At 50.0% G+C, this 22,788-nt stretch overlaps 10 protein-coding genes across 10 annotated transcripts; 5 read left to right on the plus strand and 5 right to left on the minus strand.

Moving 5' to 3' along the window:
• Window positions 1-136: 136 nt before the first annotated feature.
• On the minus strand, window positions 137-2,915 carry mdr2 (ATP-binding cassette permease mdr2). Its single transcript, XM_071041505.1, has 3 exons — window positions 1,375-2,915; window positions 689-1,324; window positions 137-638 (listed from the first exon to the last, which is right to left on the minus strand). Exons 1-3 carry the CDS (start codon window positions 2,620-2,622, stop codon window positions 171-173), a joined length of 2,352 nt encoding a protein of 783 aa, XP_070905432.1. The 5' UTR covers window positions 2,623-2,915; the 3' UTR covers window positions 137-170.
• A 1-nt stretch (window position 2,916) lies between these two features.
• On the plus strand, window positions 2,917-4,831 carry BJX68DRAFT_2447 (Hsp90 co-chaperone CDC37). Its single transcript, XM_071041360.1, has 2 exons — window positions 2,917-4,067; window positions 4,124-4,831. Exons 1-2 carry the CDS (start codon window positions 3,109-3,111, stop codon window positions 4,626-4,628), a joined length of 1,464 nt encoding a protein of 487 aa, XP_070905433.1. The 5' UTR covers window positions 2,917-3,108; the 3' UTR covers window positions 4,629-4,831.
• On the minus strand, window positions 4,721-6,063 carry BJX68DRAFT_222305 (clathrin light chain CLC1). The gene is made up of 4 exons (XM_071037962.1): window positions 5,892-6,063; window positions 5,601-5,833; window positions 5,436-5,536; window positions 4,721-5,342 (listed from the first exon to the last, which is right to left on the minus strand). The coding sequence occupies exons 1-4, from the start codon at window positions 5,929-5,931 to the stop codon at window positions 4,991-4,993; spliced, it is 726 nt and encodes a 241-aa protein (XP_070905434.1). The 5' UTR covers window positions 5,932-6,063; the 3' UTR covers window positions 4,721-4,990.
• Window positions 6,064-6,163: 100 nt separating this feature from the next.
• Window positions 6,164-8,104, plus strand: BJX68DRAFT_2477 (CTD-interacting domain-containing protein). Its single transcript, XM_071041815.1, has 5 exons — window positions 6,164-6,512; window positions 6,573-6,664; window positions 6,717-6,775; window positions 6,831-6,972; window positions 7,023-8,104. Exons 1-5 carry the CDS (start codon window positions 6,415-6,417, stop codon window positions 7,877-7,879), a joined length of 1,248 nt encoding a protein of 415 aa, XP_070905435.1. The 5' UTR covers window positions 6,164-6,414; the 3' UTR covers window positions 7,880-8,104.
• A 225-nt stretch (window positions 8,105-8,329) lies between these two features.
• Window positions 8,330-9,669, minus strand: BJX68DRAFT_260183 (t-SNARE syntaxin TLG2; the record flags this gene model as incomplete). Its single annotated transcript, XM_071043837.1, has 3 exons — window positions 8,330-8,985; window positions 9,047-9,579; window positions 9,647-9,669. The coding sequence occupies 3 exons, from the start codon at window positions 9,667-9,669 to the stop codon at window positions 8,330-8,332; spliced, it is 1,212 nt and encodes a 403-aa protein (XP_070905436.1).
• A 1,152-nt stretch (window positions 9,670-10,821) lies between these two features.
• BJX68DRAFT_2486 (calmodulin) lies at window positions 10,822-12,074 on the plus strand. The gene is made up of 6 exons (XM_071041947.1): window positions 10,822-10,927; window positions 11,037-11,093; window positions 11,171-11,186; window positions 11,301-11,426; window positions 11,499-11,711; window positions 11,770-12,074. Exons 1-6 carry the CDS (start codon window positions 10,925-10,927, stop codon window positions 11,802-11,804), a joined length of 450 nt encoding a protein of 149 aa, XP_070905437.1. The 5' UTR covers window positions 10,822-10,924; the 3' UTR covers window positions 11,805-12,074.
• Window positions 12,075-12,225: 151 nt separating this feature from the next.
• Window positions 12,226-13,514, minus strand: BJX68DRAFT_2611 (uncharacterized protein). The gene is made up of 2 exons (XM_071044081.1): window positions 13,364-13,514; window positions 12,226-13,307 (listed from the first exon to the last, which is right to left on the minus strand). Exons 1-2 carry the CDS (start codon window positions 13,375-13,377, stop codon window positions 12,344-12,346), a joined length of 978 nt encoding a protein of 325 aa, XP_070905438.1. The 5' UTR covers window positions 13,378-13,514; the 3' UTR covers window positions 12,226-12,343.
• Window positions 13,515-14,190: 676 nt separating this feature from the next.
• BJX68DRAFT_222313 (glycoside hydrolase family 47 protein) lies at window positions 14,191-16,807 on the plus strand. The gene is made up of 4 exons (XM_071037963.1): window positions 14,191-15,461; window positions 15,517-16,311; window positions 16,361-16,618; window positions 16,684-16,807. The coding sequence occupies exons 1-4, from the start codon at window positions 14,758-14,760 to the stop codon at window positions 16,718-16,720; spliced, it is 1,794 nt and encodes a 597-aa protein (XP_070905439.1). The 5' UTR covers window positions 14,191-14,757; the 3' UTR covers window positions 16,721-16,807.
• BJX68DRAFT_222315 (uncharacterized protein) lies at window positions 16,808-18,692 on the minus strand. The gene is made up of 5 exons (XM_071037964.1): window positions 18,272-18,692; window positions 18,102-18,206; window positions 17,803-18,027; window positions 17,594-17,736; window positions 16,808-17,524 (listed from the first exon to the last, which is right to left on the minus strand). The coding sequence occupies exons 1-5, from the start codon at window positions 18,467-18,469 to the stop codon at window positions 16,954-16,956; spliced, it is 1,242 nt and encodes a 413-aa protein (XP_070905440.1). The 5' UTR covers window positions 18,470-18,692; the 3' UTR covers window positions 16,808-16,953.
• Window positions 18,693-19,821: 1,129 nt separating this feature from the next.
• On the plus strand, window positions 19,822-22,132 carry BJX68DRAFT_2681 (putative GABA permease). The gene is made up of 6 exons (XM_071045989.1): window positions 19,822-20,098; window positions 20,155-20,225; window positions 20,287-20,400; window positions 20,449-20,981; window positions 21,033-21,358; window positions 21,409-22,132. The coding sequence occupies exons 1-6, from the start codon at window positions 19,931-19,933 to the stop codon at window positions 21,868-21,870; spliced, it is 1,674 nt and encodes a 557-aa protein (XP_070905441.1). The 5' UTR covers window positions 19,822-19,930; the 3' UTR covers window positions 21,871-22,132.
• Window positions 22,133-22,788: the final 656 nt, after the last annotated feature.

A 22,788-nucleotide genomic window follows, 5' to 3' on the forward strand; every position in this document is an offset into this window, starting at 1 on the left:
GTGCTACTCCCAGTCATATACAGATATATCCTCACCTACCATCCTCGAAATGAGGCGACAGAAGGCTCTAGGCTATGTGAAAGTGCTAACAAAAGAGGATGAAACAGAGACAAAATGATAGGTAAGCCGTGGCAAGGAGAGGATAGAGGGCACCCATGAAAACGAAGGGTCTATCGTGGTTTCTCGGATTCATGGTTATCCTCCTCCTCCGATCGTACTTCCCAGGGTTTCTCTTGTGCCTCAGGGTCAATGGCAGGGCTAATTGGCGGTTGTGCATCACCGCCGTTCAACTGCCACTCCATAAGTTTAGTAAACGCGCCACCCGGGCGCGCACTTAGTTCTTCGTAGGTGCCTTGCTCGGCAACTCTCCCGTCGGGGCCAAGGACGATGATTGAATCAGATCGCTTAATAGTAGAAAGTCGGTGGGCGATGCTAATGGTCGTGTTGTTGCCACGGAGCAGCGCTGCAAGAGCGCTGTTCACCAGAGTCTCTGATTCGGCGTCAAGAGCAGAGGTGGCTTCGTCTAGAATCAGGATATCGGGATCTTTGATAAGTGCCCGGGCAATCGCAATTCGTTGTTTTTGTCCTCCAGAGAGCTGAGCCCCGCGAGGCCCTACTTGAGTGTCAAGGCCGTCCGGCTATACCTCGTTAGTAGACTGAAAGGAAAACATCCAGGGTCTCAACTTACAAAATCGCTGATAAACTGACAATTGGCCTTCCTTGCCGCTGCGACTATTTCGGATCTAGTTGCGTGGGGACTTCCATAGGAAATATTCTCGGCGATTGTTCCAGAGAAGAGCACAGGCTCCTGTGCGACAACACCAATCTTCCTGCGAAGTGATTTGGCATTCATCCCCTTGATATCCGTGCCGTTGATCAAGACACGTCCTTCGGTGGGATTATAGAACCGCAGGAGTATAGAAGCAATGGTGGATTTTCCTCCTCCGGATGGGCCAACAATGGCGACGTTCGTGCCTTGTGGGATCTCGAAGTCCAAATCTCTGAAGATGGGGACGGCAGGCCTGGTCGGATAACTAAACGAGACGTTCTCAAAGCGGATAGGGCCACGAGCAGATACAACCTTGGTACCCTTGGTTGGCGAGATCGTCGGATGGCGATCCTGTAGTTCGAACAACCGACTGGCTGCCCCTACACCCTTCATTAACTCGGAGTAGAAACTAGACATGCCAAACATGCTAGAGCCTGCGTAAGCCGTGTACATCAGGAAAGATGTCAGTTCTCCAATGCTGATGGCGCCGGTTTTGACCATACCACCTCCCACATAGAGAAGCGCCAGAATCGTCAGATTGCCCATGAGCCCCGTCTAGCACACATTAGATCAGCCTCGCGAAGGCACAAGAGATTGATACATACAGAACTGAAGAAATTTGCACTGATGAATGATTCTCGTTTTCCAAGTTCGAAGATCTTGCGCACTTGAGTATTGTACCGGTTGACCTCGAGGATTTCGCCGGCAAAGGATTGGCTCGTTTTGACATTCCCCAGGCGCTCTTCCGCGATCTTGGTTAGGGTTCCCAAGCTTTTCTGGATTTTGCGGCTCAGGTTCCTAATTGCTCTCCCGTAAAAAAAGGCACCTATTCCGATTGGAGGGAGCAGCAGTGCCAGGATGCTGGAGAGTTTAAGACTCACATACGCCATCATACCGAAGCCAGCGGCGCCACTAACGCCAGCCCGCAATCCGTCTGATAGGTTCTGTGTTATACTCTTGCCAACAATTATGGTGTCTGAGCCTAACCGCGAGATCAAATCTCCGACTCGATTCGCATCAAAGAACTCTGCGTCCTGTATAAAGGTTTGGCGGAAGAGCCTCGAACGGAGTCTGGCGACAATACGCTCGCCCACGATTCTCAATACGATGATACGACCGTAGTTAGCGGCCGCACCGCAGGCGAGAATACCGGCCAGGGCGCCGTAAAACATTGGAGGGCTCAAACCAAAAAGCTCATTACCACCGTCCTCGGAGGATTTCGTGGACGCATCCAGAATTTTGCCAATCGAGAAAGGAAGCGACATTGTGATTGAAGAAGAAATTAGCAAGCAAATGAATGCAAAGCCGAGCTTCTTCGCTTCCGGTCGCGCAATGAGCAAAAGCCTCCATACTTCTCTGAACCCTGACTTTTTTCCGCCATTGCCATCTTTTGCTAGCTTCGCGCGAAGATTCACCTGCGCCGCCTGTGCCGCCTTTTCAGAAAGCTCAAACCCCTGGTCATTATCATCGTCTTCTTTGTCCTTGTTCTCCGCGCGCGAATTCTTCGTCGACTGCTGAGGCGGTTGGGTATCTAGGAACGGTCGCGTGGAGGAAAACGATCGGAGGGGTTGAATGATTCGAGGGTTCGGACGAAGGCGTTTTGGAGTGTTTGTGTATAATGCAATTGTTGGTTTATGAATGTGGTTGGTTAACTCCGTAGGAGAGATTCTGCGACTAGAGAAGGATTCCGAAAATATCGGGAAAGGCCGGGCATTGGTAGCATAAGAATCACGTCTGAAAGAAGCTGAAAAGTTCTCAGAATACAGACTCCTCAGAGCGCTGCCATCTCCTGGAGCCGCTCCCTTTGAAGGAGCTCTTGCAACCCAGGATGGTCGTACCCGGAACCCGCGCATTTCGGAGATGATGAACTGCCGTTCAAAATGATGTAATTGTGGTTGAACAAGATGCCATGTCTCACTGGTAAAAGAGGGGTGTTTTCGAGGCACTCATGACATTAATGGAAGGATATCAATCACTGATCCAAAAACAACAGGAACGCCTCGCACTTGCGAGCTTGATCTGGAGCGAACCTGCCGAAGCCAAAATCCCGACGGTTCGGAACAAGATCGGAGACCCAGGATTCTGCCGCATGTTGCCGCCTATCACGAGCCTTGGATGGAAGCGGATCGAGAGCAATCGAGAGCTTTCGATATTGAGCTTCGTTATTGGCACGCCCCGGGCCGTTCTCTTGGGATCGACGAATTAATAAGGCCATCAGAAGGAAACTCTCATCGCTCGCCCTTACTCCTGTTACCCTTGCTCTTTTTCGCCCTATAGAGAGCAACATTCATATTGTTTTGTAACCCCACTTACCACCCCTCTTTCTATACTTCTTCAAAATGGTGCTCGACTACAGCAAGTGGGACGCCCTCGAGCTCTCGGACGACTCGGACATTGAAGTTCACCCAAATGTCGACAAACGGTCATTCATCCGAGCCAAACAAGCCCAGATTCACCAACAACGTGTGCAACGGCGCCACGAAATACAGACGCTGAAGTATGAGCGAATCGTCAACGAGGGTCTGCTTTCTCGCATTGAGAAGCTCCTTACATCCTTCAAAGAGCAAGAAGGGTCCACATCAAATCCGGAAGATGTTGTATTTCAAGCACTCATGGAATTTGCGATGAATCCCGCAGATGATCAGCCCCCGCCAGCGCCGGAAGGAGTTCATACACAGGAAAGGGAACAGCCAAAATACTCCCAAATGATGAGCGCATTGGTGGATCAGGTTAAAAAAGAGGTAGAGGAGTCAAAGCCCGACAGTCTATTCCAGGCGTATGTCAAGGGTGTCCAGGGACACAAGGAAAAGGTGCAAGGCCTACAGAAGGAACTACTCACAAGGCTGGCCCAGCTAGAAAAGGAGGAGGGCAGCAAAATCACCAGCGAATCGATTCATACTGGATTCGATACTTCTCACATTGCGAAGCCGAAGACTACCCCGGCGACAACGCAGAAAACCAGTTCCGTTGAGCTTTTGAACCCTACACCGGCGGTTGGGGCTTCCGGTCAAGAAGGCAATGATGATGAGGCGCTTGATGATCCGGATAGCGTGCAAGCCAGCGAATTGGCCAAGAAGTTTGCCAAAATCAACCGCAACGACTACCGAGCCCTACACCAGTACATTTCAGATCATCCGGAAATTGTCGCGGAGAAAGAAACAGATGGCCTGCTGGTTGAAGCTTTCAATAGCCAAATGGATGGCAAGGATGACTATGCGCGTCAATGTGTCCACCAGGGCCTGCTACTGCAATATTGCCGTTCGCTTGGCCCAGACGGTATCTCACTTTTCTTCAAGCGGTAGGCATTCCCGTCTTAGCTGCGATAGATGCAGTGCTAATACACACACCTTATAGCATTACAACAAGGGAACACCAGGCAGGAACCTTATTTCGAAATGATGTCAACGAAACCTACAACAAGATCAAGACTCGTGCTGCTGAACTAGCCAGGGACAGTTCAGCATCCAACGATCCCGCCGGTGTGGAGCAAATTCAACTTCATGCGGTAGACCCTAATACTAAAATTACCATCAACATTCCCCAAAGTGGGAGTAGCGAAGCTGTGGAAATTGAAGCGCGAAAGATTTACGAGTCATTCTCCCAAGAGCTGCAAAAGGCATTGGCGTCGGAGTCCCTCGATGAAGTCAACAAGGTCCTCGGCAAATTGAGTGTAGAAGAGGCCGAGGATGTTGTTGAGAAGCTAGGACAGAGCGGCATGCTTAGCCTTGAGGAAGGCATTGTTGATGCTACAACTGAAGAAGGCCGCAAAAAACTCGAAGAAATCGAAGCTGAGGGCAAGAGAGAAAAACAGGCTGAGAAGATTGGGGAGCCCGGCGGCGATATAACCGAGTTGGATTGAAGGTACACATAATTGCTGTTCGGCTAATGAAGACGCATCTTTATGCTATTTTGATGTCTTTGCACCTTTTACAATATCAGGACATACGTGGGTGTTTAGCAGTTGTAGGTATTATTGTCTATATTCCCGCTGAAGACCTTAGAGTACAAGGGCTCTCGTTAGTTAAATTCCCATCCCAGAATTACCGCCTCTTGATTGACCATTCCCGTAGATCAATTGCCCATGCTCATAACGACATATTCAGGGAATAGGATGATGGCATAAAGCTAGAAGAAGTACACGGTGCGTTATTTACCTACATCAAGTGAAAGGAAGAAAGGAAAAGGCCAGAAAACCAGGGAATAAGCAGAAGAAAAATACAATCAAACCCCGCTAGCGCCAGGAGCCTTCTCATCCTTCTTGAGATCTAGCAGCAACTCTCGGAAGCGCTCCTTGCCTGATCCGCTAGCACCGCCTCTGGTGCCCTTCCCAGAAACATCCACGAGTTTCGCAATACGTTCCCAGCTTGTTCCACCAGACGATGTGTTTTCGCGGTTCGCCAGGAACTGCTCTGCTTCGGCGCGGGTCTGGGCACGAAGCTTATCCGTCTTGTTGTTGTAGGACACGTAGAAGTCGTCGATATCCTCCCTAGCCTTGGTAATGGTACTTTCCTTCTTTTCGTTCGAGATCTCTGCCCGTCGTGCGATGTCTGCATCCCGCTTCTCGCGCCACTCCCTGAGGTAAATGTAATATTAGCAACCGAACGGATATGAACGAACGCCGGGAAGCTGCATTAAAATCATGTGTAGGATGGTCAATAGGACATACCTAACTGGTTCGGATTCCTCCTCAGGAGCCTGATAGCTTGAGTATCCAGTGGGCGGGAAGGGCGCTCCAGTTCCAGTGATGGTGCCGCCAGGAGCAACTTGCTGCGAATGGTCAGAGACAGTGTTCTTGTGAACATAGGTCCCAGTGCCGGATTCAACTGCGTACCTCGTTCTGTGTTTCTATGGCAGGAAAAGCGGATTCGAAGCCGGAGATCTCGGGACCAGCGCTGGCCTGGGTCTCTTCTGGGCCACCCAGTAGTTCGTCATTGTTGACATCTGTAGACGCGGCTTGGTCTTGGGAAGTTGCGAATTGGTCGGCATCGTCGCCTAGGAGGGCTCTTTCACGGGCTAAAAAGTCGTTCTCGTCTGTGCCATTGGTTTCGATAGCTTCGGTTTGACCTGATACCGGCATAGTTAGCCCCAGAAACACCCCCAGACAATGATGCGGGTAACTAACCCGCGGAGAAGTCCTCCAATGAGGGGAATCGGTCGGCCATGGTGTAAGGGTCTAAGTCTAGTCACCAAGTCCAATTACTTGCAGGAGCAGGATCTTTTGCAAGCAGGTAGGTAAGCGGGAAATGATGAAAGAGCGATGCTCCAGGTGGCTTCTTTTGAGCGTGAGGGAGATGCGATGGCTGAGACCCGGCGATTCTGCCGACCAAGAAAGCGGTGAATAAGCTTGGACCTAGAGTGCGACAGAGAGCTTCACTGTTGCTCCCTAAGCCAATTCTTCTTCACCTCACAAGTGAATGTTCCGGAGATTAATCTTGGTGCTGCTCTTGAATATTGCCTTGGCGGCTCGTATAGTGGAATACTCTTGCTTCGCCTGTTGAAAGTGATAGTAGTTGGTCGTTGACTTCTCCGAGCTCGGCGTCGGATAGTGTCAAGCGCAAACGGCGAAACACCTATATCTCAACCCTCGATTGCTGAAGACTCAATCAAAAGGATTTTACACGCAGGCTTCGGATGAAACAGCATCCATGGCCTACACAGACGATTCAGTGAAAGCAAAACTGTCTGCTCTCAATGAGACCCAGGAGGGCATTGTGACCGTCGCGCAATGGGTCATGTTTCACAGGTATTAGCCTTCATTCTGTATCTATTGGGATTTCTCTAACAAACCAACTACAACATCAAGACGACATGCCGATCGAACTGCACAATTATGGCTCCAAAAACTCCGCGATTCCCCAGCTCCAAAACGACTCAACCTGATTTATCTCGCAAACGGTACGTTCTACGCTAGAGTCCATATTCGATCCGCAACTGATAGGGAAGGTAGAGGTCGCGCAGCAGTCAAGAGCACGGCGCAAAGAAGATTTTCTTATTGCTTTCTCACCGGTTAGTACTCGTGGCCTGGACATACAGATATCAAGGATGGGCTGACGCAGGTTAGATTATTGCCGAGGCCGTGGCAACCGCATACAAAGGTTCCTCGAATGATATTCAACAGAAATTGCGACGGGTAGTTGAGGTTTGGAGACAGCGTTCAATATTTGAACTTCCAATTCAGGAGGCCGTCGAAGCTCGAGTTGATGGTATAGACTCCTTGCGCCGTTATCGAAAGCCGCGTACTGACCTACTATAGAAATTGATAAATCGCGCTCGACCGGCAAAAAGCCGTTGCTGGGCGGCTCGCTATTCTCTGGTCCAAGTGGCTCGACACCATCCGAACTGCAGCCTCTAGTCCCGCTTCAGGTAGCGGTTTCTAAAGCAGCTGTTGCCTCTGGTACATCTGCTACAGCTGCCAATGCCGAGTATGATAAGATGAACGATCCTAACGTACCCTTACCGACCCCTCCTGTACATGCTGCTCGACTTAGCCAGCTGCTAAAGACGCTTGCGAACGCTGAGAGTTCAGTGTCCGAGGTGGTCAAGTCACGCCTTGCCCTCATTGATGGCCTAGAAAAGCTTCTCGAGACCAACCGTACAGCGCTGTCTAAGGAACAGGCGTTGGTTCTTCAACTACAGGACAAGAAAGCCGAAACCGAATCCAAGAAACGAGAAGTTGAGGATGCGATCATGAGAGGACTTTCGGCGGAGAATACACCGGCGGCAAACCTTGGAGATTTTGGCCCAAGGAGTGAAGGCGTGCCTCGCCCGGAGGTTGAAGCTCTTACTCCTCCGCCTGTTGAAGCGATTACCCCCGTTGGCTCACCAAAACAAGAAGCACGAGACTTCCCAGCGGGTCATGAACAGGAAGCTCACGCATTCGGAGGCTTTTCCTTAGGATTTGAACATCCCGGCGATGCCTCCATTCCTGGACTTACCCAGCCTCCTGCATCAACAGCGTTTAGTGAACTTCCGCAAGACATCATGAATGGACTTCACACCAAAAAGAGAAAGGTTGCTCATGAAGAAGAGGACTACGCACAGTTCGCGAGCGGAGATCTAGATGCCGATGTCGCAGAACTTTTGAAGCAGGAGAGCAATATCCAAAGCTAGCTTTTTTGAAACCTTTTACCTCTGCAGAAGTTCCGGATGTCCCTCGTTGTGGACATGTCTTCCTATATGTTTCATACTGGCTGCTGAGTCTTGTATCAGACATTTCTCAACGAAGAGGCTCGAAGGTTCCCATTTTCATAGTTGGTATGATGGCGATTTCGATTCAAACATCTTTCGGGCATGTATTGGAGGTCAGGAAGGTTGACCTGAAGCAATATATTGTATTTTGACAGCTACTTCACCACTGCCTGCAAGTGGAGGATTTCTCCATATCGATTCATTACTCAATCGGTTGGCGATTTTATGTTGATTTGAAAGCCATGGCATACAATGGCAATGATGTGGCCTCGAAGCTGGGTCAGCTTGTTTACTGAATGATAATAACCATATTGCCAAGGCTATCATGATGGTATCTCTGAAATCACAGGTAGCTATCTGTATATATCAGGTTCAACCCACTTGCTCTTCGCGACGCGAGAAAATGATGAGGAGGCCGAACGCCTGTACGCGATTCCAGATTCTCGCGGAACCATGTTCAGCGGGTTGTTGTCGGGTTGAGAAGGAGGGGGCGAAGAAGGAGGCGCGGGTTCTGAGGAAGAATGTCTCTTGGGTTTGACGAGTAGGACGATAATCATACCCACTACCAGGAGTATTAATAAAAGGATAACCTTTCGTTTCGTGGTTCGCCGTTGATAGTTCGTTGCCTGCATATAGCTCGTCAGATAGCTCCATAGCTCTGCGTATTCCAAGACTGCGACGTACCACATTCAATTCTTTCTGAGCGGATTGGACGTCCGTGTGCATTCGCTCCACGTTGTAGTCTATACGATCTAACATAGTACCTTGGTCGATGACCATTGTCTGAAGCTCGCGAAAGATATCGGACAACTCGATGATTCCTTTCGCAATGTCGTTGATTTCCCGCTCCCGTTGGAGGATGACGGCATCGTTCTGGCCGGTCATCCGCTGTGTGGTTTGCATTAGGGTAGTTTGCGAAAATGATTTGTCCGCATCAGACTCCATTAAGGACGGATCTGTGTAAGAATTTTGCACGGGAGTGGGCGAGCGATCGAATTGTGACGCCGAGTCTTCGAGGCCTCGTAATTCTATTGATTGTTGGGTGAGCTAGCTGATAAAGGGAGAACTGGGGGTGCCTGGCTGGCTCACTTCTTAGGTAGGTGCTTTGCTTCTTCCTAAACCGAGCACTGGCGTCCTGCACCCTCGAAGCCAGGGATATTTGTATATTCTTTGCCATTGTCTCATCCCCGCTACTCACTCCTCCTTGTTGTTTGGCCTCTTGTACCATAAGTTCAATCCTCTGGACAAGCTTCTGACATTCGTGAAAACCGCGCGTAATATCTTGGGTATATCGCTCGATCACACGTTCATCTTGCTTCCGTACATCCTCATCGCCAAATCCGGGGAGCAGATGCTTGTGGTGTAGCTTATCGAGCTGTGCCGACTTCTGCGCGATGTCCTCTAGTAGCTCCGTCACCTCCTCTTGCACGTCGACCCAGCGAGGGGGAAGCACATCCATTTCAATGATCGCATCGCCATCGTCATCTATTCCCGTGGATTCAGATATGAGTCTCCGGCTTTCTTCGGCCTGAGACCCTATGTCGGTGAAGCCATTGGAAGCTCCGATGTAGCGCGGTTTCTTCGCGGGGTGGTGTGTGAATGACTGGCGGTAGGATATGTAACTGTGAGGGAACAGACATTAGCAGTAGCTCGCATAGATCATGCAATTTCAGCAAGGTGGAAAGGTACAGATTCGTGCGATCCCGCCACATCGTGGACGATGAACAGGGCTGGCTTCCCCAGGAACTCTGCTGGTAAGTGTCCTCTAGGTCGCGGTAAGCATTATTGGCCGAGAACTCGAAGAGGAGGCACAATAATGCCCAATAAACGCCGTATAGCCCAGATCTAAACCCAGACCAATTCGTCAAGCAAGTAACAAAAGACCCAAGCTGTTTTGACCGTCGGAGCTCGAACGACGTAATGGCCAGAGCAGCAGACATCGGCAGCTCAACGGCTGATCTCATCGCCCACGTGAAGTGAACCGCAGGTACTAGTCCGGTTTGGGAACCAATGTACCTGGCTGGGCCTTCGGCTGTTCTATATGCACTCTGGCCCCTCTTTATCTACAAATGCTCAAGCCAAGGAACCTCTCTGCGAGATCTGAGACTGGCCGGTGCGACTGATAGGGATGAACCCTCGTCTGAGTTCCAGACCATTCTAAGCGCTTTCTGCGTGGTGCTCCATACCTGCCGATCGAATCCAATCGAGCGCCTCAATGTACGACTCGTAATTTCCTATCCCTGTGCTGTCTGTGGAGGTCATTGTACAGAGCCTCGAATGTGCTCCTCAAAAGTTGCCACATAGGCTCCAATGCCTCAAATACTACTCGTACATATACCAGCCTATGCAGAAAGGCGACACTGCATGTCAGCATCCATAGTTCCACGAACTCGGAGTAACCATGCTGGGTGTGGATATGCCCAAGGCAGATCCGGATTTACGGCTTGGCAGTACTTTGCTTAAAATAACCTGCAGGCAGTCGAATCGCATCTTGGTGATTAAAGTGCAACTGTCAGCAGATAATTGATATAATCCCAGGGCGGCTCAAAAACTGCGGAAAATGGGCTTGATATCACCTATCGTCAGCTCTGCCAAGAAACACCTCATTGTTGGAAGAGAATCATCGCGCCAGGTCAAGAGAAACAAAGACATTTGGAATTCATTGAAGATGAGGGAAACTTCGCTGAAGATTCAGCCCTTTCAGCCCTTCGCGCGTGCGAAGGCCAAAGAGTGGCCAGGGCGGGTCACGTTTCAGGCCTAAGCGACCGCCTTGCCAGGCATCCAGCTCAGTGGCCGCCGATTTCTGGTTGTTGTGGTTTGAGGCTAGAGTCCCCTTTAACTCTCCTTCTTCCCCCACCGCCGCCCATCTCCACCAACGTCTTTCTGCTCGTGTTATTTCTCCTCAGTCCTGCTTCATCCCTCATCCGACTTGAATTTCCGTGATCTTATCACCAAACACTTCTCACCATGGTACGCTTCTATTGCTCCCTGCGCTCGAACTTGTGTCGGGACGCTTCCCCCACTTTGCGGGGCAGATCTACTGCTATCCTGCTCAGAAGAGCTGACGACTCCCTCGCAGGCCGACTCCCTCACCGAAGAGCAGGTTTCCGAGTACAAGGAGGCCTTCTCCCTATTTGTAAGTCGCCCACGAAATCTTATAATCACTGATCGCTATCTAAGAATCCCTTATTTACCCTTTTCCGCTTTGAACAGGACAAGGATGGTGATGGTTAGTGCAACCCACCCACTCCGGCAACGTTATCGCATACGCTCAGCCTCGATTATCCCATAATGTTTAGCCCCATCAATTAGCCTGGTATTGATAATGTGTGAATGCGTTTAGGCCAGATTACCACCAAGGAACTCGGCACTGTGATGCGCTCGCTCGGGCAGAACCCCTCCGAGTCTGAACTCCAGGACATGATCAACGAGGTTGACGCCGACAACAACGGCACCATTGATTTCCCAGGTATATACTCACGATACAACCTCTAGGCTTACAGGATATTGGGCAGATCACTGACTCAAAAATATATATCAGAGTTCCTCACAATGATGGCCAGAAAGATGAAGGACACCGACTCCGAGGAGGAAATCCGAGAGGCTTTCAAGGTTTTCGACCGTGACAACAATGGTTTCATCTCAGCTGCCGAACTGCGCCACGTCATGACCTCCATTGGCGAGAAGCTCACTGATGACGAAGTTGATGAGATGATCCGTGAGGCGGATCAGGATGGTGATGGCCGAATTGACTGTACGTTGGCGATTTCCGCAAACATCATGCGCGAGAGGTTGTGCTAATTGCTATTCAGACAACGAATTTGTGCAACTCATGATGCAAAAATAAACGCCTCCGACCTTATGATGTTTATCGTTAGCGAAGGTGTGGACACTTCTTATAATGTCTCACCTTAGTTGTTATATCATGGAATGTAGCCTTCTCATCACGGATACAGCACTTAGTGGTTTTAACGGCTGTCAAGATTTGAACTGTGTCTCTTGTTTCCACAATCCCCTTCTCAACCAGATACGTAAATCGGATAAGCCGAGATTGCAACAAGTTGTGTTCAGGCACCAATTGTTTATACCACGACTGCCTCTACTGCTTTCTGGCTTCTACCAGTCTTTGTCACTCTTCATCCAATATTAGCGTGGTTTTGCGACGATTCATGTAGCAGAAAACATATTCCCCACTCTGTGCCTTTAAATCATCTCGTGGTCCGCCTAGCCGATCTAGTCTGACTGATGAATTGATTGGTTTTTTCGGAGTTTGCGCTTAGCACTACTGACGCATAGAAACAAGCCACTGGAAAGGTTGATGAAGGCCAGATAGGGGATCAATTGCAACCTTCAAAAAAAGAGAATATCTGGGTTGTTCCCCGGCTATCATCGGTTGAACCTAAAGATCTCCATGTATTGCCTTGCCACGTCTACCCCAGCGTCCGGGTCAGGATCTTCGTCGGCTAGCTGTGCACCCTCGTCGTCCTTCCCTGGCCGGCCAGACGCTTGCTTACCTTGCTGCTTCAGTTCGTATAAGCGCCGCTTCACCTCCTTTCCAATATCCGGCACAAGTATAGCCTCCCTCGCCCCATCCACCCCCAGCGTCGCCCAGAACTCCCTAATCAATGAGGCAGTGACCCCATACTCCGTGTCGATATCTGCCTCCTCCACCCCGTCAAGTAAGGGCATTCCATGACCCAAATCGTCATTTTCTTCATCCTCTCCCTCGTCCCATGAATATAAACCTGATGCCCCGCCCGTCCATTGCTTTCTCGACTGGTACAGTGCCGATAAGGTAGAAACCAACGATGGACCGCGCCATTCAATCTCAACGACCGTACCTCGCACCCGGACAGCAGGCTGCGTCTGTCGCACGTCGCCAACCCTGACTCGAAAATCACCGATTTCATACACCATCCCGCTTTGCACGGTGACGGTGTGTCTGGGCGCCCAGAAAGGCTGGCAGGCGTACACGAAATGCTGATACAGAGAAGCAGTCGATTGGTGCGGGACGGTCGTCATGATCATCGGCGTTGTGGCTGTCGTCGTTTGTGAGGACTGTGAACTCGTAGCGCTAGCACCACTAGGGGCATTGCCACTGTCTAATGGCTGAGAGGCGTATATGAACCCATGAGGGTAGTGGGACAGAGATAGAAACTGCATAAATTTGGGAGTGGCTTGGCGCTGTGAAGCTGACGGGGGTAGACACGATGGTGTGTCTCGCATCAATTTGTGCTCGAGGCCCCAGCGTCCGAGAAGAGCTGGCTCTTCCGCAAAGGCCAAGCTGAGGCGCTCTATAATTGTGGCTAGAGCAGTGGAGGCATTTGGATTAGAGGGTATGAAGAAGACACTGATGCTTTGTTAGTTTTGGACTGTCAATAGGTCGAGTACATCAGTGGAAGATACCCTGTGAGTGGCATGGCGGTCGTTTGCTCGATATGAAGACTTGTTGCGTGCAAAAGTCGGCGCGGAGATCCCCGTAGGTTAATGGGAGCGTAGCCGGATCCGTGAATTGCCTGAGTAGTAGACGCAAATATGTCCCCAATAAGTATCACTGCAGAACCTTTTCCAGACTATCGGCTTTCTTCCCTCGAGCTGTTGCAAATATAGCTTGATGTTTCACAGCAGCTCAGTTGCACTACACTATGGTTAACTTGGGAGGTAGTCACGTTCGAATGTCTGCAAGAACTAACCTTAATATATCAGAGATCTAACTATAAAGTAGCGCCAATAGAAACCGTGGCCTGAGAATCGCACGTTGCATAAAATCTGTACTGTGTACGTGTGCACCGAGAACTCCAATGTTGCGGGTGTAATAGCGGCCTAAACCTTAAGGCCGTAAACCTTGCACTAATGTACGGAGGCCTGAGGCCATAATACAAACAGCACAAACATTGCGGAGTGGTTGCTTTACCAATCTTAAGGTACAGACTGACTCCCTCCAAGTCTTGAACTGTCAAGTGCAATTCCTCGGTTAACCATACATGACACCCCCAGTGCAAAGCTCGCGCTCATCGCATTTCTGTTCCCACGTCGGTTGTCAGGTCATCACTCGCTCAGGAGAACCTCTGTCAAGGGATCTGCCAAGACGCGGGACGATGGAGGCTGAGACCCAGGGGTCAAGAATAGCAGCTGTTACCCACAGTCTCGGAGACTAACACGCCACAGACCCTCTGGGCCTCCCAGACTTTCAAGCTTAGGGACCACAGCTTACGCAATGCCGGCAGATCCAATCAAGACGAGATGCTTTTTCATGCCATACCCAGGGACTGTAGTCCCCAAAATGCTGGCCAGACTCGGCCATGAAGCCACCCGAACTCTCAAAACAAGGACAATCTCGCTGGGCATGCAAACGGCTCCAGCCTGGATTCTTGGGTCTCTGTCTGGCAGCTTTCACGAAGGGGGAAGAGGCATGCGACTGCCATTTACCCATCAAAGTGTACATAAAACAGCTCCAAGGGGTGGATTCAATGCCGATCCTCTGGCATGACACGGTCATTGATTGACCTTTGATCTCAAACCAAGACGATCGCCCTGCTTCTAAATGCCCCTTGCCAGGCCCTGAGCCTTTCCCCAGCTGGAGGTTCATTCTCCTTCCACAACTCGCAGTACTCTCTCGATGCCTTAAAAAAAAAACTGTATCAGCATGCTGCAGATTCGCTCGTTCATGTTGCTGCCCAGTTGTTTATTGACCCAGCTCCAGCTGTTAAAGTTGTCCCCTCATTTGGCCTAACTTATAGATTCATAATTTGTCTCTTACTCTCACTCCAGCTAACAGTTTTCACATAATTTTCAGCATCATGCTTCTAGTAAGAAAGAGCTATGTTGTACCAACCTTCGTTCTTATTTCCGTTACCTACTTCCTTTTCTCGACCTTGCCGCCAGGTGCGCAAGTTTCCTACATCAAGCAAACCTCAGCAGACCACATAGTCGAATACGCGAAGGATGACAACCGTATACGTTGGTCCAAACACGAAGAGCAGTATCCGATTGCCGATTACATCTCGCTACCGACATCCTCTCCCTCTGCGATTCCTCAAGTTCAGTACGATTTTCCTCCCGAGTGGTGGTTTAGTCGCATATGGCGGGAAAGAAAACGGAACGCAGTGAAGGAGGCATTCAAACATGCGTGGAGTGGATACAAGAACAATGCCTGGTTAAAGGACGAACTGTCACCTCTAAGCGGTGGATACAGAACTTCGTTTGCCGGATGGGCAGCAACCTTAGTTGACTCCCTCGATTCACTCATCATCATGGGCCTTATGGATGAGTTTGAGGAAGCGTTGCAAGCGCTCGAGGAGATCGATTTTTCGACTACCGAATCACTACAAATTAATGTGTTTGAGACCAATATCAGATATCTTGGAGGTCTCCTTGGGGCCTACGATCTAACAAATGGAACATATCCCATTCTGTTGAAGAAGGCGACTGAGATCGCCGATTTCCTCTATGGCTCTTTTGATACGCGCAATAGAATGCCACAATCACGGTGGGAGTGGACGAGGTGAGCTTTCAATATGGTTCTCAAACGAGGGCGGCCGTTGTGCTAACTGTTCTAGATCGGCAGCAGGCTTAGATATTCGGCCAAGCGGCAACACTATCCTTGCGGAACTTGGTTCATTTAACCTCGAATTCACGCGAATGTCCCAGCTGACCGGAGACCCCAAATATTTCGATGCCATCCAACGAATTTCAGACAACCTAGAAGCGGCCCAGAAGGAAACCCAGGTTCCCGGTCTATGGCCAATGATGGTGGACGCCCAGAGCTTACGGTTCATCGACACTCGTTTCACTGTAGGAGGAATGGCGGATTCGACATATGAATACCTCCCGAAGGAACATATGCTACTACAAGCGCGGACGCCACAATACCAGCGAATGTACGAGTCAGCAATTGAATCGATAAAAAAGCATTTGCTCTTTCGGCCCATGACTCGAGACGGAAGGGATATCCTGTTTTCAGGAAATGTCAATGCCGTATCAAAGTATAGCCAGAAAAAGATAGAGCCACAAGCTGAACATCTCAAGTGTTTCCTTGGAGGAACAGTGGGCATCGGAGCCAAAGTGTTTAATCGCCCCGAGGAACTGGCGATTGCTCAAAAATTGACTGATGGCTGTATCTGGGCTTACGATATTATGCCAACAGGAATAATGCCAGAGATCTTGTATCTCAGCCCCTGTGAAGATAACCGAAACTGCCAATGGGACGACAAAAAGTGGTACCGTGACATCCGGAGCCGACCTCCCAAACATGCCAATATAGCGGACACCGACGCAGCCGCCAAGGCTCTTATTGACAAGTTCAAACTCCCCCCTGGTGTTATTGAAATTGCTGACTCGCGCTACATGCTAAGGTGAGTTGGCCAGGAAGCGCACTAATGGACCCGCTAACGCCTATGGCAGGCCTGAAGCCATCGAATCTGTCTTCATCATGTACCGCATAACGGGAGATCAAAAGTACCAAGACGCCGCATGGCGCATGTTCAAGAACATTGACAGGGTCACTCGTTCCAAATACGGACATGCGGCGATTACCGATGTGCGGCTAACCAAACCTGCTCAGTTGGATTACATGGAGAGCTTTTGGTTAGCGGAAACGCTAAAGTACTTCTACCTAATTTTCTCCGAGCCTGATCTCATCAGCCTGGATGAGTATGTGCTGTAAGTGTCCACCATAGGACTGTCTGCCAGTGTTTACTAGATTGTTGGAACTAACGGTAGAATAGGAATACCGAGGCACATCCATTCAGGCGTCCGTCGTGATAGATAACCACTGATTTATTTCTTGACACGGTTGACTAGCGATTGCAGTTCAGTAGAGGCGTTGTTGGAATATACCTGCAGCTACAGAGTCCTTCTTTTATTTGATATATTTACACTGATCGTGACTCCCACATGGCAGCGGGTCCTGCTCATAGCTTGAACAAATGAAAGTCTTTCGAACATAGATTGCTTCCAGACCTGCGCACATAACGCCATTGTGCATGAGACAGAAATCAAGACCTTTGCCTGTCGGCATATTGATCCCAGTATTTGGACTCATCGCCCGGCCGCGAACTCCCATTTGTGTCCCCTCCGTCATACTCGACGGTATACTGGACATCCTTCCGAATAATCATCTTGGTACTTTCATCACTACCCATGGTTCCGACACTCGCTCCACTCCGCTGCTCGACCAACTCGATCTCATCATCCGCGATAACCTTTGTATCATGTGCCCTAGGCCTTTTCGTCGCGCCGAAATCTGTCTCCAACACGCCATATGCGACGGCCTTGTTCCCTGTCCCTCTAGACCCTGACGCCAAGTTTGAGTTGGTATACTTCGAATTCCCAGATTTCTGTTTCGACGCATCCAGGCTGCTTCCCAGTGTTGAGTCGCCGGCTGTACCGTAGTTTGTGCTCACGGCGGCCATGAAGGGCCGAAGGCAGAAGACGCTGCAGGCTATGAGGGAGAAGTGGAGTTCGACTTGGGCCCAGATGATGGCGTTGACGAGGTCGAGGGTTGGGTTTTCGGAGCGGATATCTCGTTGGAGGTAGTGGATGTGGAGGACGGCGAAGACGACCATTCTTGGAGCGGCTATTAGAGCTCCGTACCCTGGGAGTAAAAAGGATAGAATGTGGGGTAGTTGTACTCACGGGAGGCGGAAGAAGAACGCAGAGGCGATGGTGATCTTGCGTTTCAAGGGCATCTGGAGACCGGCGAGAAGAAGGACAGCGAGGCCGGAGAGAATAATCTCTGTTGCGATGTCAAGGGCCACAATGAACTGCCACCTTGCTATCTGGATGGCATTAGGATTTCCCATCCGCAGTTACTGAACGGGCCAAATAAAAATCAGGCAACGTACCTCATCCTTGCAATGTTTTCCTCCTCCCTGCCAGGGACGATTGAAGCCGCAATTGATTGTAAGAATGAAAATAGCAGGGATCACCCATAAGGTACACAGGGCCAGTGTACCCCAGGATAGGAGGTTGTGTAGTCTCTGCGGAGTGAGACGTAGATAGATTCCCACGACGCAGCATTTTGTAGTATACAGAGTGATGAGGTAGAGGATATCGCTGACTCCGAGGAGCTTTGTGTTTCAAGTTAGTTGGAAGATCCTGTCAGAGGGCTTCTTGGGGGGGAAAGTTAGTAGCAAGGACTCACCCTCTGGATTTTGTCCAACTGATTGTTCATGAGCAGAACGATCGCCGTGCCCAATCCTTCCGAGCACGCGCCAAACACCAACGATGCTTGGATGACAGCAATGGCCTGACAGATTAGATATCAGCTATCCTTCGGTCTTGCTCTTCCCCAAACCGATAATGTAAACATACTGTTGCTCCCAGAAAAACCCAATCATCGCTCCCAAACGGCGGGTTCAAGGCGAGCCGCACATAAAGTCGAATAAGAAAGCTGACAATCGAGAGAACCAGGCATAATGCAACGGTGATGATAATCCAGGCGCCATGGTGTTGATCATCTACCACCTGGAAAGGCGGCGACTGCCCTGGGAGAACGGTAGGGCCTGGCATGACCGTCTGGCAAGCAACGAAGGCATAGAGAAGTTAAAGGAAGGAGCGTGGATTATATTGCGGCTATGTGCATAGGTGGAAATAGCGTGGTCAGTCTACTGCGATATTTTCTTTTGTAGTATATTTCCTTCTTTTTAGCCCTTTCTTCCTGGCTAAAACCAAGGGTTGGAAAGCGACAGGGTCCGCAGAGTGCATGATCATGGCTCGCACCCGTCTGTCTGGATGGCGACAGGGAAAACAATATCGTGGCTGTCCTGGATAAACCAGCATAATTTTAGGGTTCGCGAATCACACCAGTCTCCGAAATCTGGACAACGGATGGAGCTCCGGAAGCACTAAAAAGCAATTCCGCCCCCATCCTTCGCGCCTCCACCTCGACGGGTTCGGCCTATAGCCGGCCGATCACCACCAGAGATCAGCCAAAGACCTGCCTGTTCTGGACCAAGGCTGTGATAAAGTGCAAGGATCCGGTTCCCGAGCTTCGAACTGTGTGCACGATGTGAACGAAGCACGTTCCCCACTCGATACAGTCCTTCGTACGCTGTAGCCGCAAAACGACAAGTTTCCAGGATACTGAGCTAACCTCCAGTCTAGCATCGCGCCGTCGCCATCCTGGATAAGCCCGAAATTAAACGGCCGCCCGGCGGATATCTGGCGAGCAGGGATCACACAAGGGGGGCTTCTACACTGTCTGGTGATACGTGTAGTGGCACGGGGTGCAGAAGCTGCGTCTTCTCGCCTGAAGACTGCCCATCTCATCATCGAGGTTACACAGCATACGGAGTACATTGTTCAATACGAAAAACAAGTTGATCGCTGTTCCGACTCGAGCCAACGTGGGGGACGACGGAATAACCAGTCGAGTTTTCGATTGATTGCACCATGACACGTCGTCTTACTCGCCGTCTCGGCAACAGGCAAATCTCGCTGACACTTCCAAGATAACCGGGAAAACGGATGATATGATCCACGAATCCACTCACAATGGAGACCCCGACTCCTAATAAAGTTCATGATTTGATATCCCGTTGTACTTTATGAGTGGCGCACTGATGCCCCGTTTTCAATATACTTGCGCAAGCCTCAAGCCAGGCCAAAAAGTGGCCAAAGAACTCAAACACACGCCGTCGTCGGAAGGCTCACCATTCGTGGTAAAGCCCACGCTCGGGAGCATTGAGCTAGACCTTTCCCCTTGGCTAGGCAGGGGAGGAATCCTCCTTGATGAGCTGCTTTTCTCGAACATTTTTTACATTTCCACATGGCAAGGTTTCTCTTCCTTGCTTCTTTTCGCCCGACACTCACTCCGCAGCTGTTGCGTCTTGACACTTTTTGATCCCGTCAAGGAGCGTTCCAATTGCTACTGGAAACCAGTCAATCTTTGTTGGTATCTGTCTGCTGGACTCATTGTGATCTTCAAACTCTCCGATAACCGTCGTAATTGCCCTCTACCACCTTGGCATCATGGACACGATTGAGAGAGCCCCCGGGGTGAAAACTGCTGCCGATGTCTCTGTTGATTACGCAGCGGACCCTGAGTACAGACCCAAGGGACTCGTCGCCCCAAAGTACATGGGTACAGTGGCGGATCAATATGACATGAGTACTATGGGTCGAGTCCAAGTTCTACGCGTGAGTTTATTGTGTCTGGGTGTTCTTTGTCTGCAAATATTAACCTTGACGATCAGCGGAACTTCAGATTTATATCGATCCTTGGTTTCGCATGCACGCTGATCTGCACGTGGGAAGTCGTCTTGACGTATGTATTCATAGCCATGTGGTACAAATGCCTTTCTCGACTAACCATTCAAACTCCATAGTCTGCTGGCTAGTGCACTCACCGATGGAGGTACTGCTGGTCTGATTTGGGGGTTTGTCATTGTCTCTGCCGGCTTCTCCCTTGTCTTTGCTAGTATAGCAGAGATTGCTTCTATGTAAGTACCCTTGCTTTCTTAGTATAAACATCCCATTAACTAGGTTAGGTCACCAACAGCTGGCGGGCAATACCACTGGGTGTCCGAATTCTCTCCTCGTCGCTACCAAAAGTTCTTGAGCTACATCACTGGTACGGCCAATGTTTGCCTCTTAGGCGTAATCCTGCTAACAAGGATAGGGTGGCTTACGGCTATCGGATGGCAATGTGCCATCGTGTCGATCGCCATGTTGGCAGGAACAATTATCCAAGGTCTTATTGTCCTCAATGATGTCAATTACGTCTTTGAGGCATGGCATGGCACCCTCCTCGTGATAGCCATCACCACCTTCTCGATCCTCTTCAATACGTTCCTGGCCAAGAACCTTCCAATGGTGGAGGCTCTAATTCTTATCATCCACGTGGTTGGACTCTTCGCTATCATCATCCCGCTCTGGGTGCTTGCTCCCCGCAACAACGCAAAAGCCGTCTTCACCGAATTCAACAACGGCGGTGGATGGAACAGCGCCGGAACTGCAACACTAGTGGGGTTTTCGACTACTATCACTAGTATGATCGGCTATGATTGCAGCGTTCACATGTGTTCGTGTCCCTGAAATTCATTTGATAGCCTTGTCTAACATGTGTTGATAGGTGAGGAAATCAAGGACGCCTCCCGGACCCTTCCCAAGGCGATGATGTCCGCCGTCGGGGTCAATGCATGCCTAGGGTTTATCATGATCATTACGATCTGCTTCACACTTGGTGATGTTGAAAGCGTCCTTGAAACTCCCACTGGGTTTCCATTCATCCAGATTTTCTACAATACGACGCAGAGCTACGCTGCCACGAACACTATGACAGCAATTCTGGTGATTACATTGACAGCGAGCACTATCACAGAAGTAGCAACCGCTTCTCGCCAGCTCTGGTCCTTTGCGCGAGACAAGGGGCTTCCGTTCTCGTCATTTTTCGCCTATGTATGTCACCGCATAGACCCGATTGTTCCACACTAACCCTAACTCTTTAGGTCACTCCCGGATGGAACATTCCCCTGAACTCGGTCATGGTATCTCTCGCCGTAACGGTCCTTCTCTCTCTGATTAACATCGGTTCATCCGTCGCCCTGACAGCCATCGTCTCCTTGACCATTACATCCCTAATGTCGGCCTACATTCTCTCCATTGGATGCATTCTTATCAAGCGTTTCCGAGGCGAGCCCCTTCCAGCTCGGCGATGGTCACTCGGCAAGTTCGGAATGGCCATCAACTTGGCCTCCATGGCGTTCCTCCTTCCGATCTTCGTGTTCGCTTTCTTCCCGCTTACTTCGACTGTGGACAAAACAACCATGAACTGGAGTGTTGTCATGTACGTTGGTCTGGTTACACTGGCTTCTTTGTACTACGTTGTCCGGGGACGACACCACTTTGTCGCGCCTGTTGCGCTCATCAAGCGAGACGCCGTTCCTATGGCCGTTGGCGCTCGTTCCTAGTTCAGCAGGGGGATGTGTTCGAAGTGTAAGTTATATGGTTAATTGTTTTTCGCGCGCGATGTAGGAGAAAAACTTGGATTAAAAAGGGAGGCAATTGTATAGATGAGTAGTAGTATATATAGTATATCCAATCAGTAACAAATCCTGGTCCAATTCCGTTTACAAACCCAAAGCCGGAACCTAACCCGGTTACGCTGGCATATTGACAGTGGCTCTTCTCTCCCGCCAAAAAGAACCCCCGTGAGCAAGGAATAAATGAATACAAATTATTGGTACATTCGCTTCGCAAAAAGCAAAACCCACTAGGCGACGATCGCCACTAATGAATACTGCAGATTCCCGATTTTTGGTCCACAGGATTCTTTTCCTTTGTTTAGCGCCAGCATTCAGTGGTCGTTTCAAGCACTGAATGGTTGTTCTGGAGCTGGATTTTGGGTTTGCGATACATAAATTTGATGAGATGTATGTATCTCATGCTGTCAGTGTTCCTCGAAAATGGTAAACGGCGAATTTCTTTGTTCAGTCATGTGGGGAAATTTAAGCGCTCCCATCTAACTAGCAGGCGCAGTCTGAAGCAAAAAAGGAAAGATCTTGTGATCCCATTATGGTGTTGCACAACTTCTTCAGCTAGGTTCAGCCTCCCGATGGATGCACCTTCCCAAAACTGTCCAGGTGCCGTGGAGTTTTGACCCGACGATGGTGGATATACCACAAGACTCGGACCCATTTTCCGGTGGTTTTCATAGTCGATTGGTACAAATTGCCGCCAGGTACCCCTCTTCATGATCTCCTCTGATCTGCACTCGGGTGAAAGAGGGATCCTCAGATATACTGATGATGCAGCTGAATTGCCATGTCAAAACATAGGTTTAGCGCAAAGGAGTAGCTACACTCGAGTCAAAGAAGCACTGGGGCATC

The sequence above is a fragment of the Aspergillus pseudodeflectus genome (assembly GCF_044049435.1).
Source record: "Aspergillus pseudodeflectus strain CBS 756.74 chromosome Unknown BJX68scaffold_1, whole genome shotgun sequence".
NCBI classification, from domain to species: domain Eukaryota; kingdom Fungi; phylum Ascomycota; class Eurotiomycetes; order Eurotiales; family Aspergillaceae; genus Aspergillus; species Aspergillus pseudodeflectus.

What these genes read in the sequence shown, in the direction of transcription:
- mdr2 (XM_071041505.1), bottom strand. Translation starts at nt 2,622, where the DNA reads ATGCGCGGGTTCCGGGTACGACCATCCTGGGTTGCAAGAGCTCCTTCA. An exon ending in GTGCAAATTTCTTCAGTTCT is followed by an intron (nt 1,325 to 1,374) that starts GTATGTATCAAT and finishes AATGTGTGCTAG; the next exon opens with ACGGGGCTCATGGGCAATCT. An exon ending in GTCAGTTTATCAGCGATTTT is followed by an intron (nt 639 to 688) that starts GTAAGTTGAGAC and finishes AACGAGGTATAG; the next exon opens with CCGGACGGCCTTGACACTCA.
- BJX68DRAFT_222315 (XM_071037964.1), bottom strand. Translation starts at nt 18,469, where the DNA reads ATGCCAGGCCCTACCGTTCTCCCAGGGCAGTCGCCGCCTTTCCAGGTG. An exon ending in GAAAACATTGCAAGGATGAG is followed by an intron (nt 17,737 to 17,802) that starts GTACGTTGCCTG and finishes AATGCCATCCAG; the next exon opens with ATAGCAAGGTGGCAGTTCAT. An exon ending in GCGTTCTTCTTCCGCCTCCC is followed by an intron (nt 17,525 to 17,593) that starts GTGAGTACAACT and finishes AGCCGCTCCAAG; the next exon opens with AATGGTCGTCTTCGCCGTCC.
- BJX68DRAFT_2447 (XM_071041360.1), top strand. Translation starts at nt 3,109, where the DNA reads ATGGTGCTCGACTACAGCAAGTGGGACGCCCTCGAGCTCTCGGACGAC. An exon ending in ATCTCACTTTTCTTCAAGCG is followed by an intron (nt 4,068 to 4,123) that starts GTAGGCATTCCC and finishes CACACCTTATAG; the next exon opens with CATTACAACAAGGGAACACC.
- BJX68DRAFT_222305 (XM_071037962.1), bottom strand. Translation starts at nt 5,931, where the DNA reads ATGGCCGACCGATTCCCCTCATTGGAGGACTTCTCCGCGG. An exon ending in CCATAGAAACACAGAACGAG is followed by an intron (nt 5,537 to 5,600) that starts GTACGCAGTTGA and finishes GACCATTCGCAG; the next exon opens with CAAGTTGCTCCTGGCGGCAC. An exon ending in GAGGAATCCGAACCAGTTAG is followed by an intron (nt 5,343 to 5,435) that starts GTATGTCCTATT and finishes CATTTACCTCAG; the next exon opens with GGAGTGGCGCGAGAAGCGGG.
- BJX68DRAFT_2681 (XM_071045989.1), top strand. Translation starts at nt 19,931, where the DNA reads ATGGACACGATTGAGAGAGCCCCCGGGGTGAAAACTGCTGCCGATGTC. An exon ending in ACGTGGGAAGTCGTCTTGAC is followed by an intron (nt 20,226 to 20,286) that starts GTATGTATTCAT and finishes CAAACTCCATAG; the next exon opens with TCTGCTGGCTAGTGCACTCA. An exon ending in ATAGCAGAGATTGCTTCTAT is followed by an intron (nt 20,401 to 20,448) that starts GTAAGTACCCTT and finishes TAACTAGGTTAG; the next exon opens with GTCACCAACAGCTGGCGGGC.
- BJX68DRAFT_222313 (XM_071037963.1), top strand. Translation starts at nt 14,758, where the DNA reads ATGCTTCTAGTAAGAAAGAGCTATGTTGTACCAACCTTCGTTCTTATT. An exon ending in TCACGGTGGGAGTGGACGAG is followed by an intron (nt 15,462 to 15,516) that starts GTGAGCTTTCAA and finishes TAACTGTTCTAG; the next exon opens with ATCGGCAGCAGGCTTAGATA. An exon ending in GACTCGCGCTACATGCTAAG is followed by an intron (nt 16,312 to 16,360) that starts GTGAGTTGGCCA and finishes CGCCTATGGCAG; the next exon opens with GCCTGAAGCCATCGAATCTG.
- BJX68DRAFT_2486 (XM_071041947.1), top strand. An exon ending in CGGCACCATTGATTTCCCAG is followed by an intron (nt 11,427 to 11,498) that starts GTATATACTCAC and finishes AATATATATCAG; the next exon opens with AGTTCCTCACAATGATGGCC. An exon ending in TGGTGATGGCCGAATTGACT is followed by an intron (nt 11,712 to 11,769) that starts GTACGTTGGCGA and finishes ATTGCTATTCAG; the next exon opens with ACAACGAATTTGTGCAACTC.
- BJX68DRAFT_2477 (XM_071041815.1), top strand. Translation starts at nt 6,415, where the DNA reads ATGGCCTACACAGACGATTCAGTGAAAGCAAAACTGTCTGCTCTCAAT. An exon ending in CAATGGGTCATGTTTCACAG is followed by an intron (nt 6,513 to 6,572) that starts GTATTAGCCTTC and finishes TACAACATCAAG; the next exon opens with ACGACATGCCGATCGAACTG. An exon ending in CCTGATTTATCTCGCAAACG is followed by an intron (nt 6,665 to 6,716) that starts GTACGTTCTACG and finishes TAGGGAAGGTAG; the next exon opens with AGGTCGCGCAGCAGTCAAGA.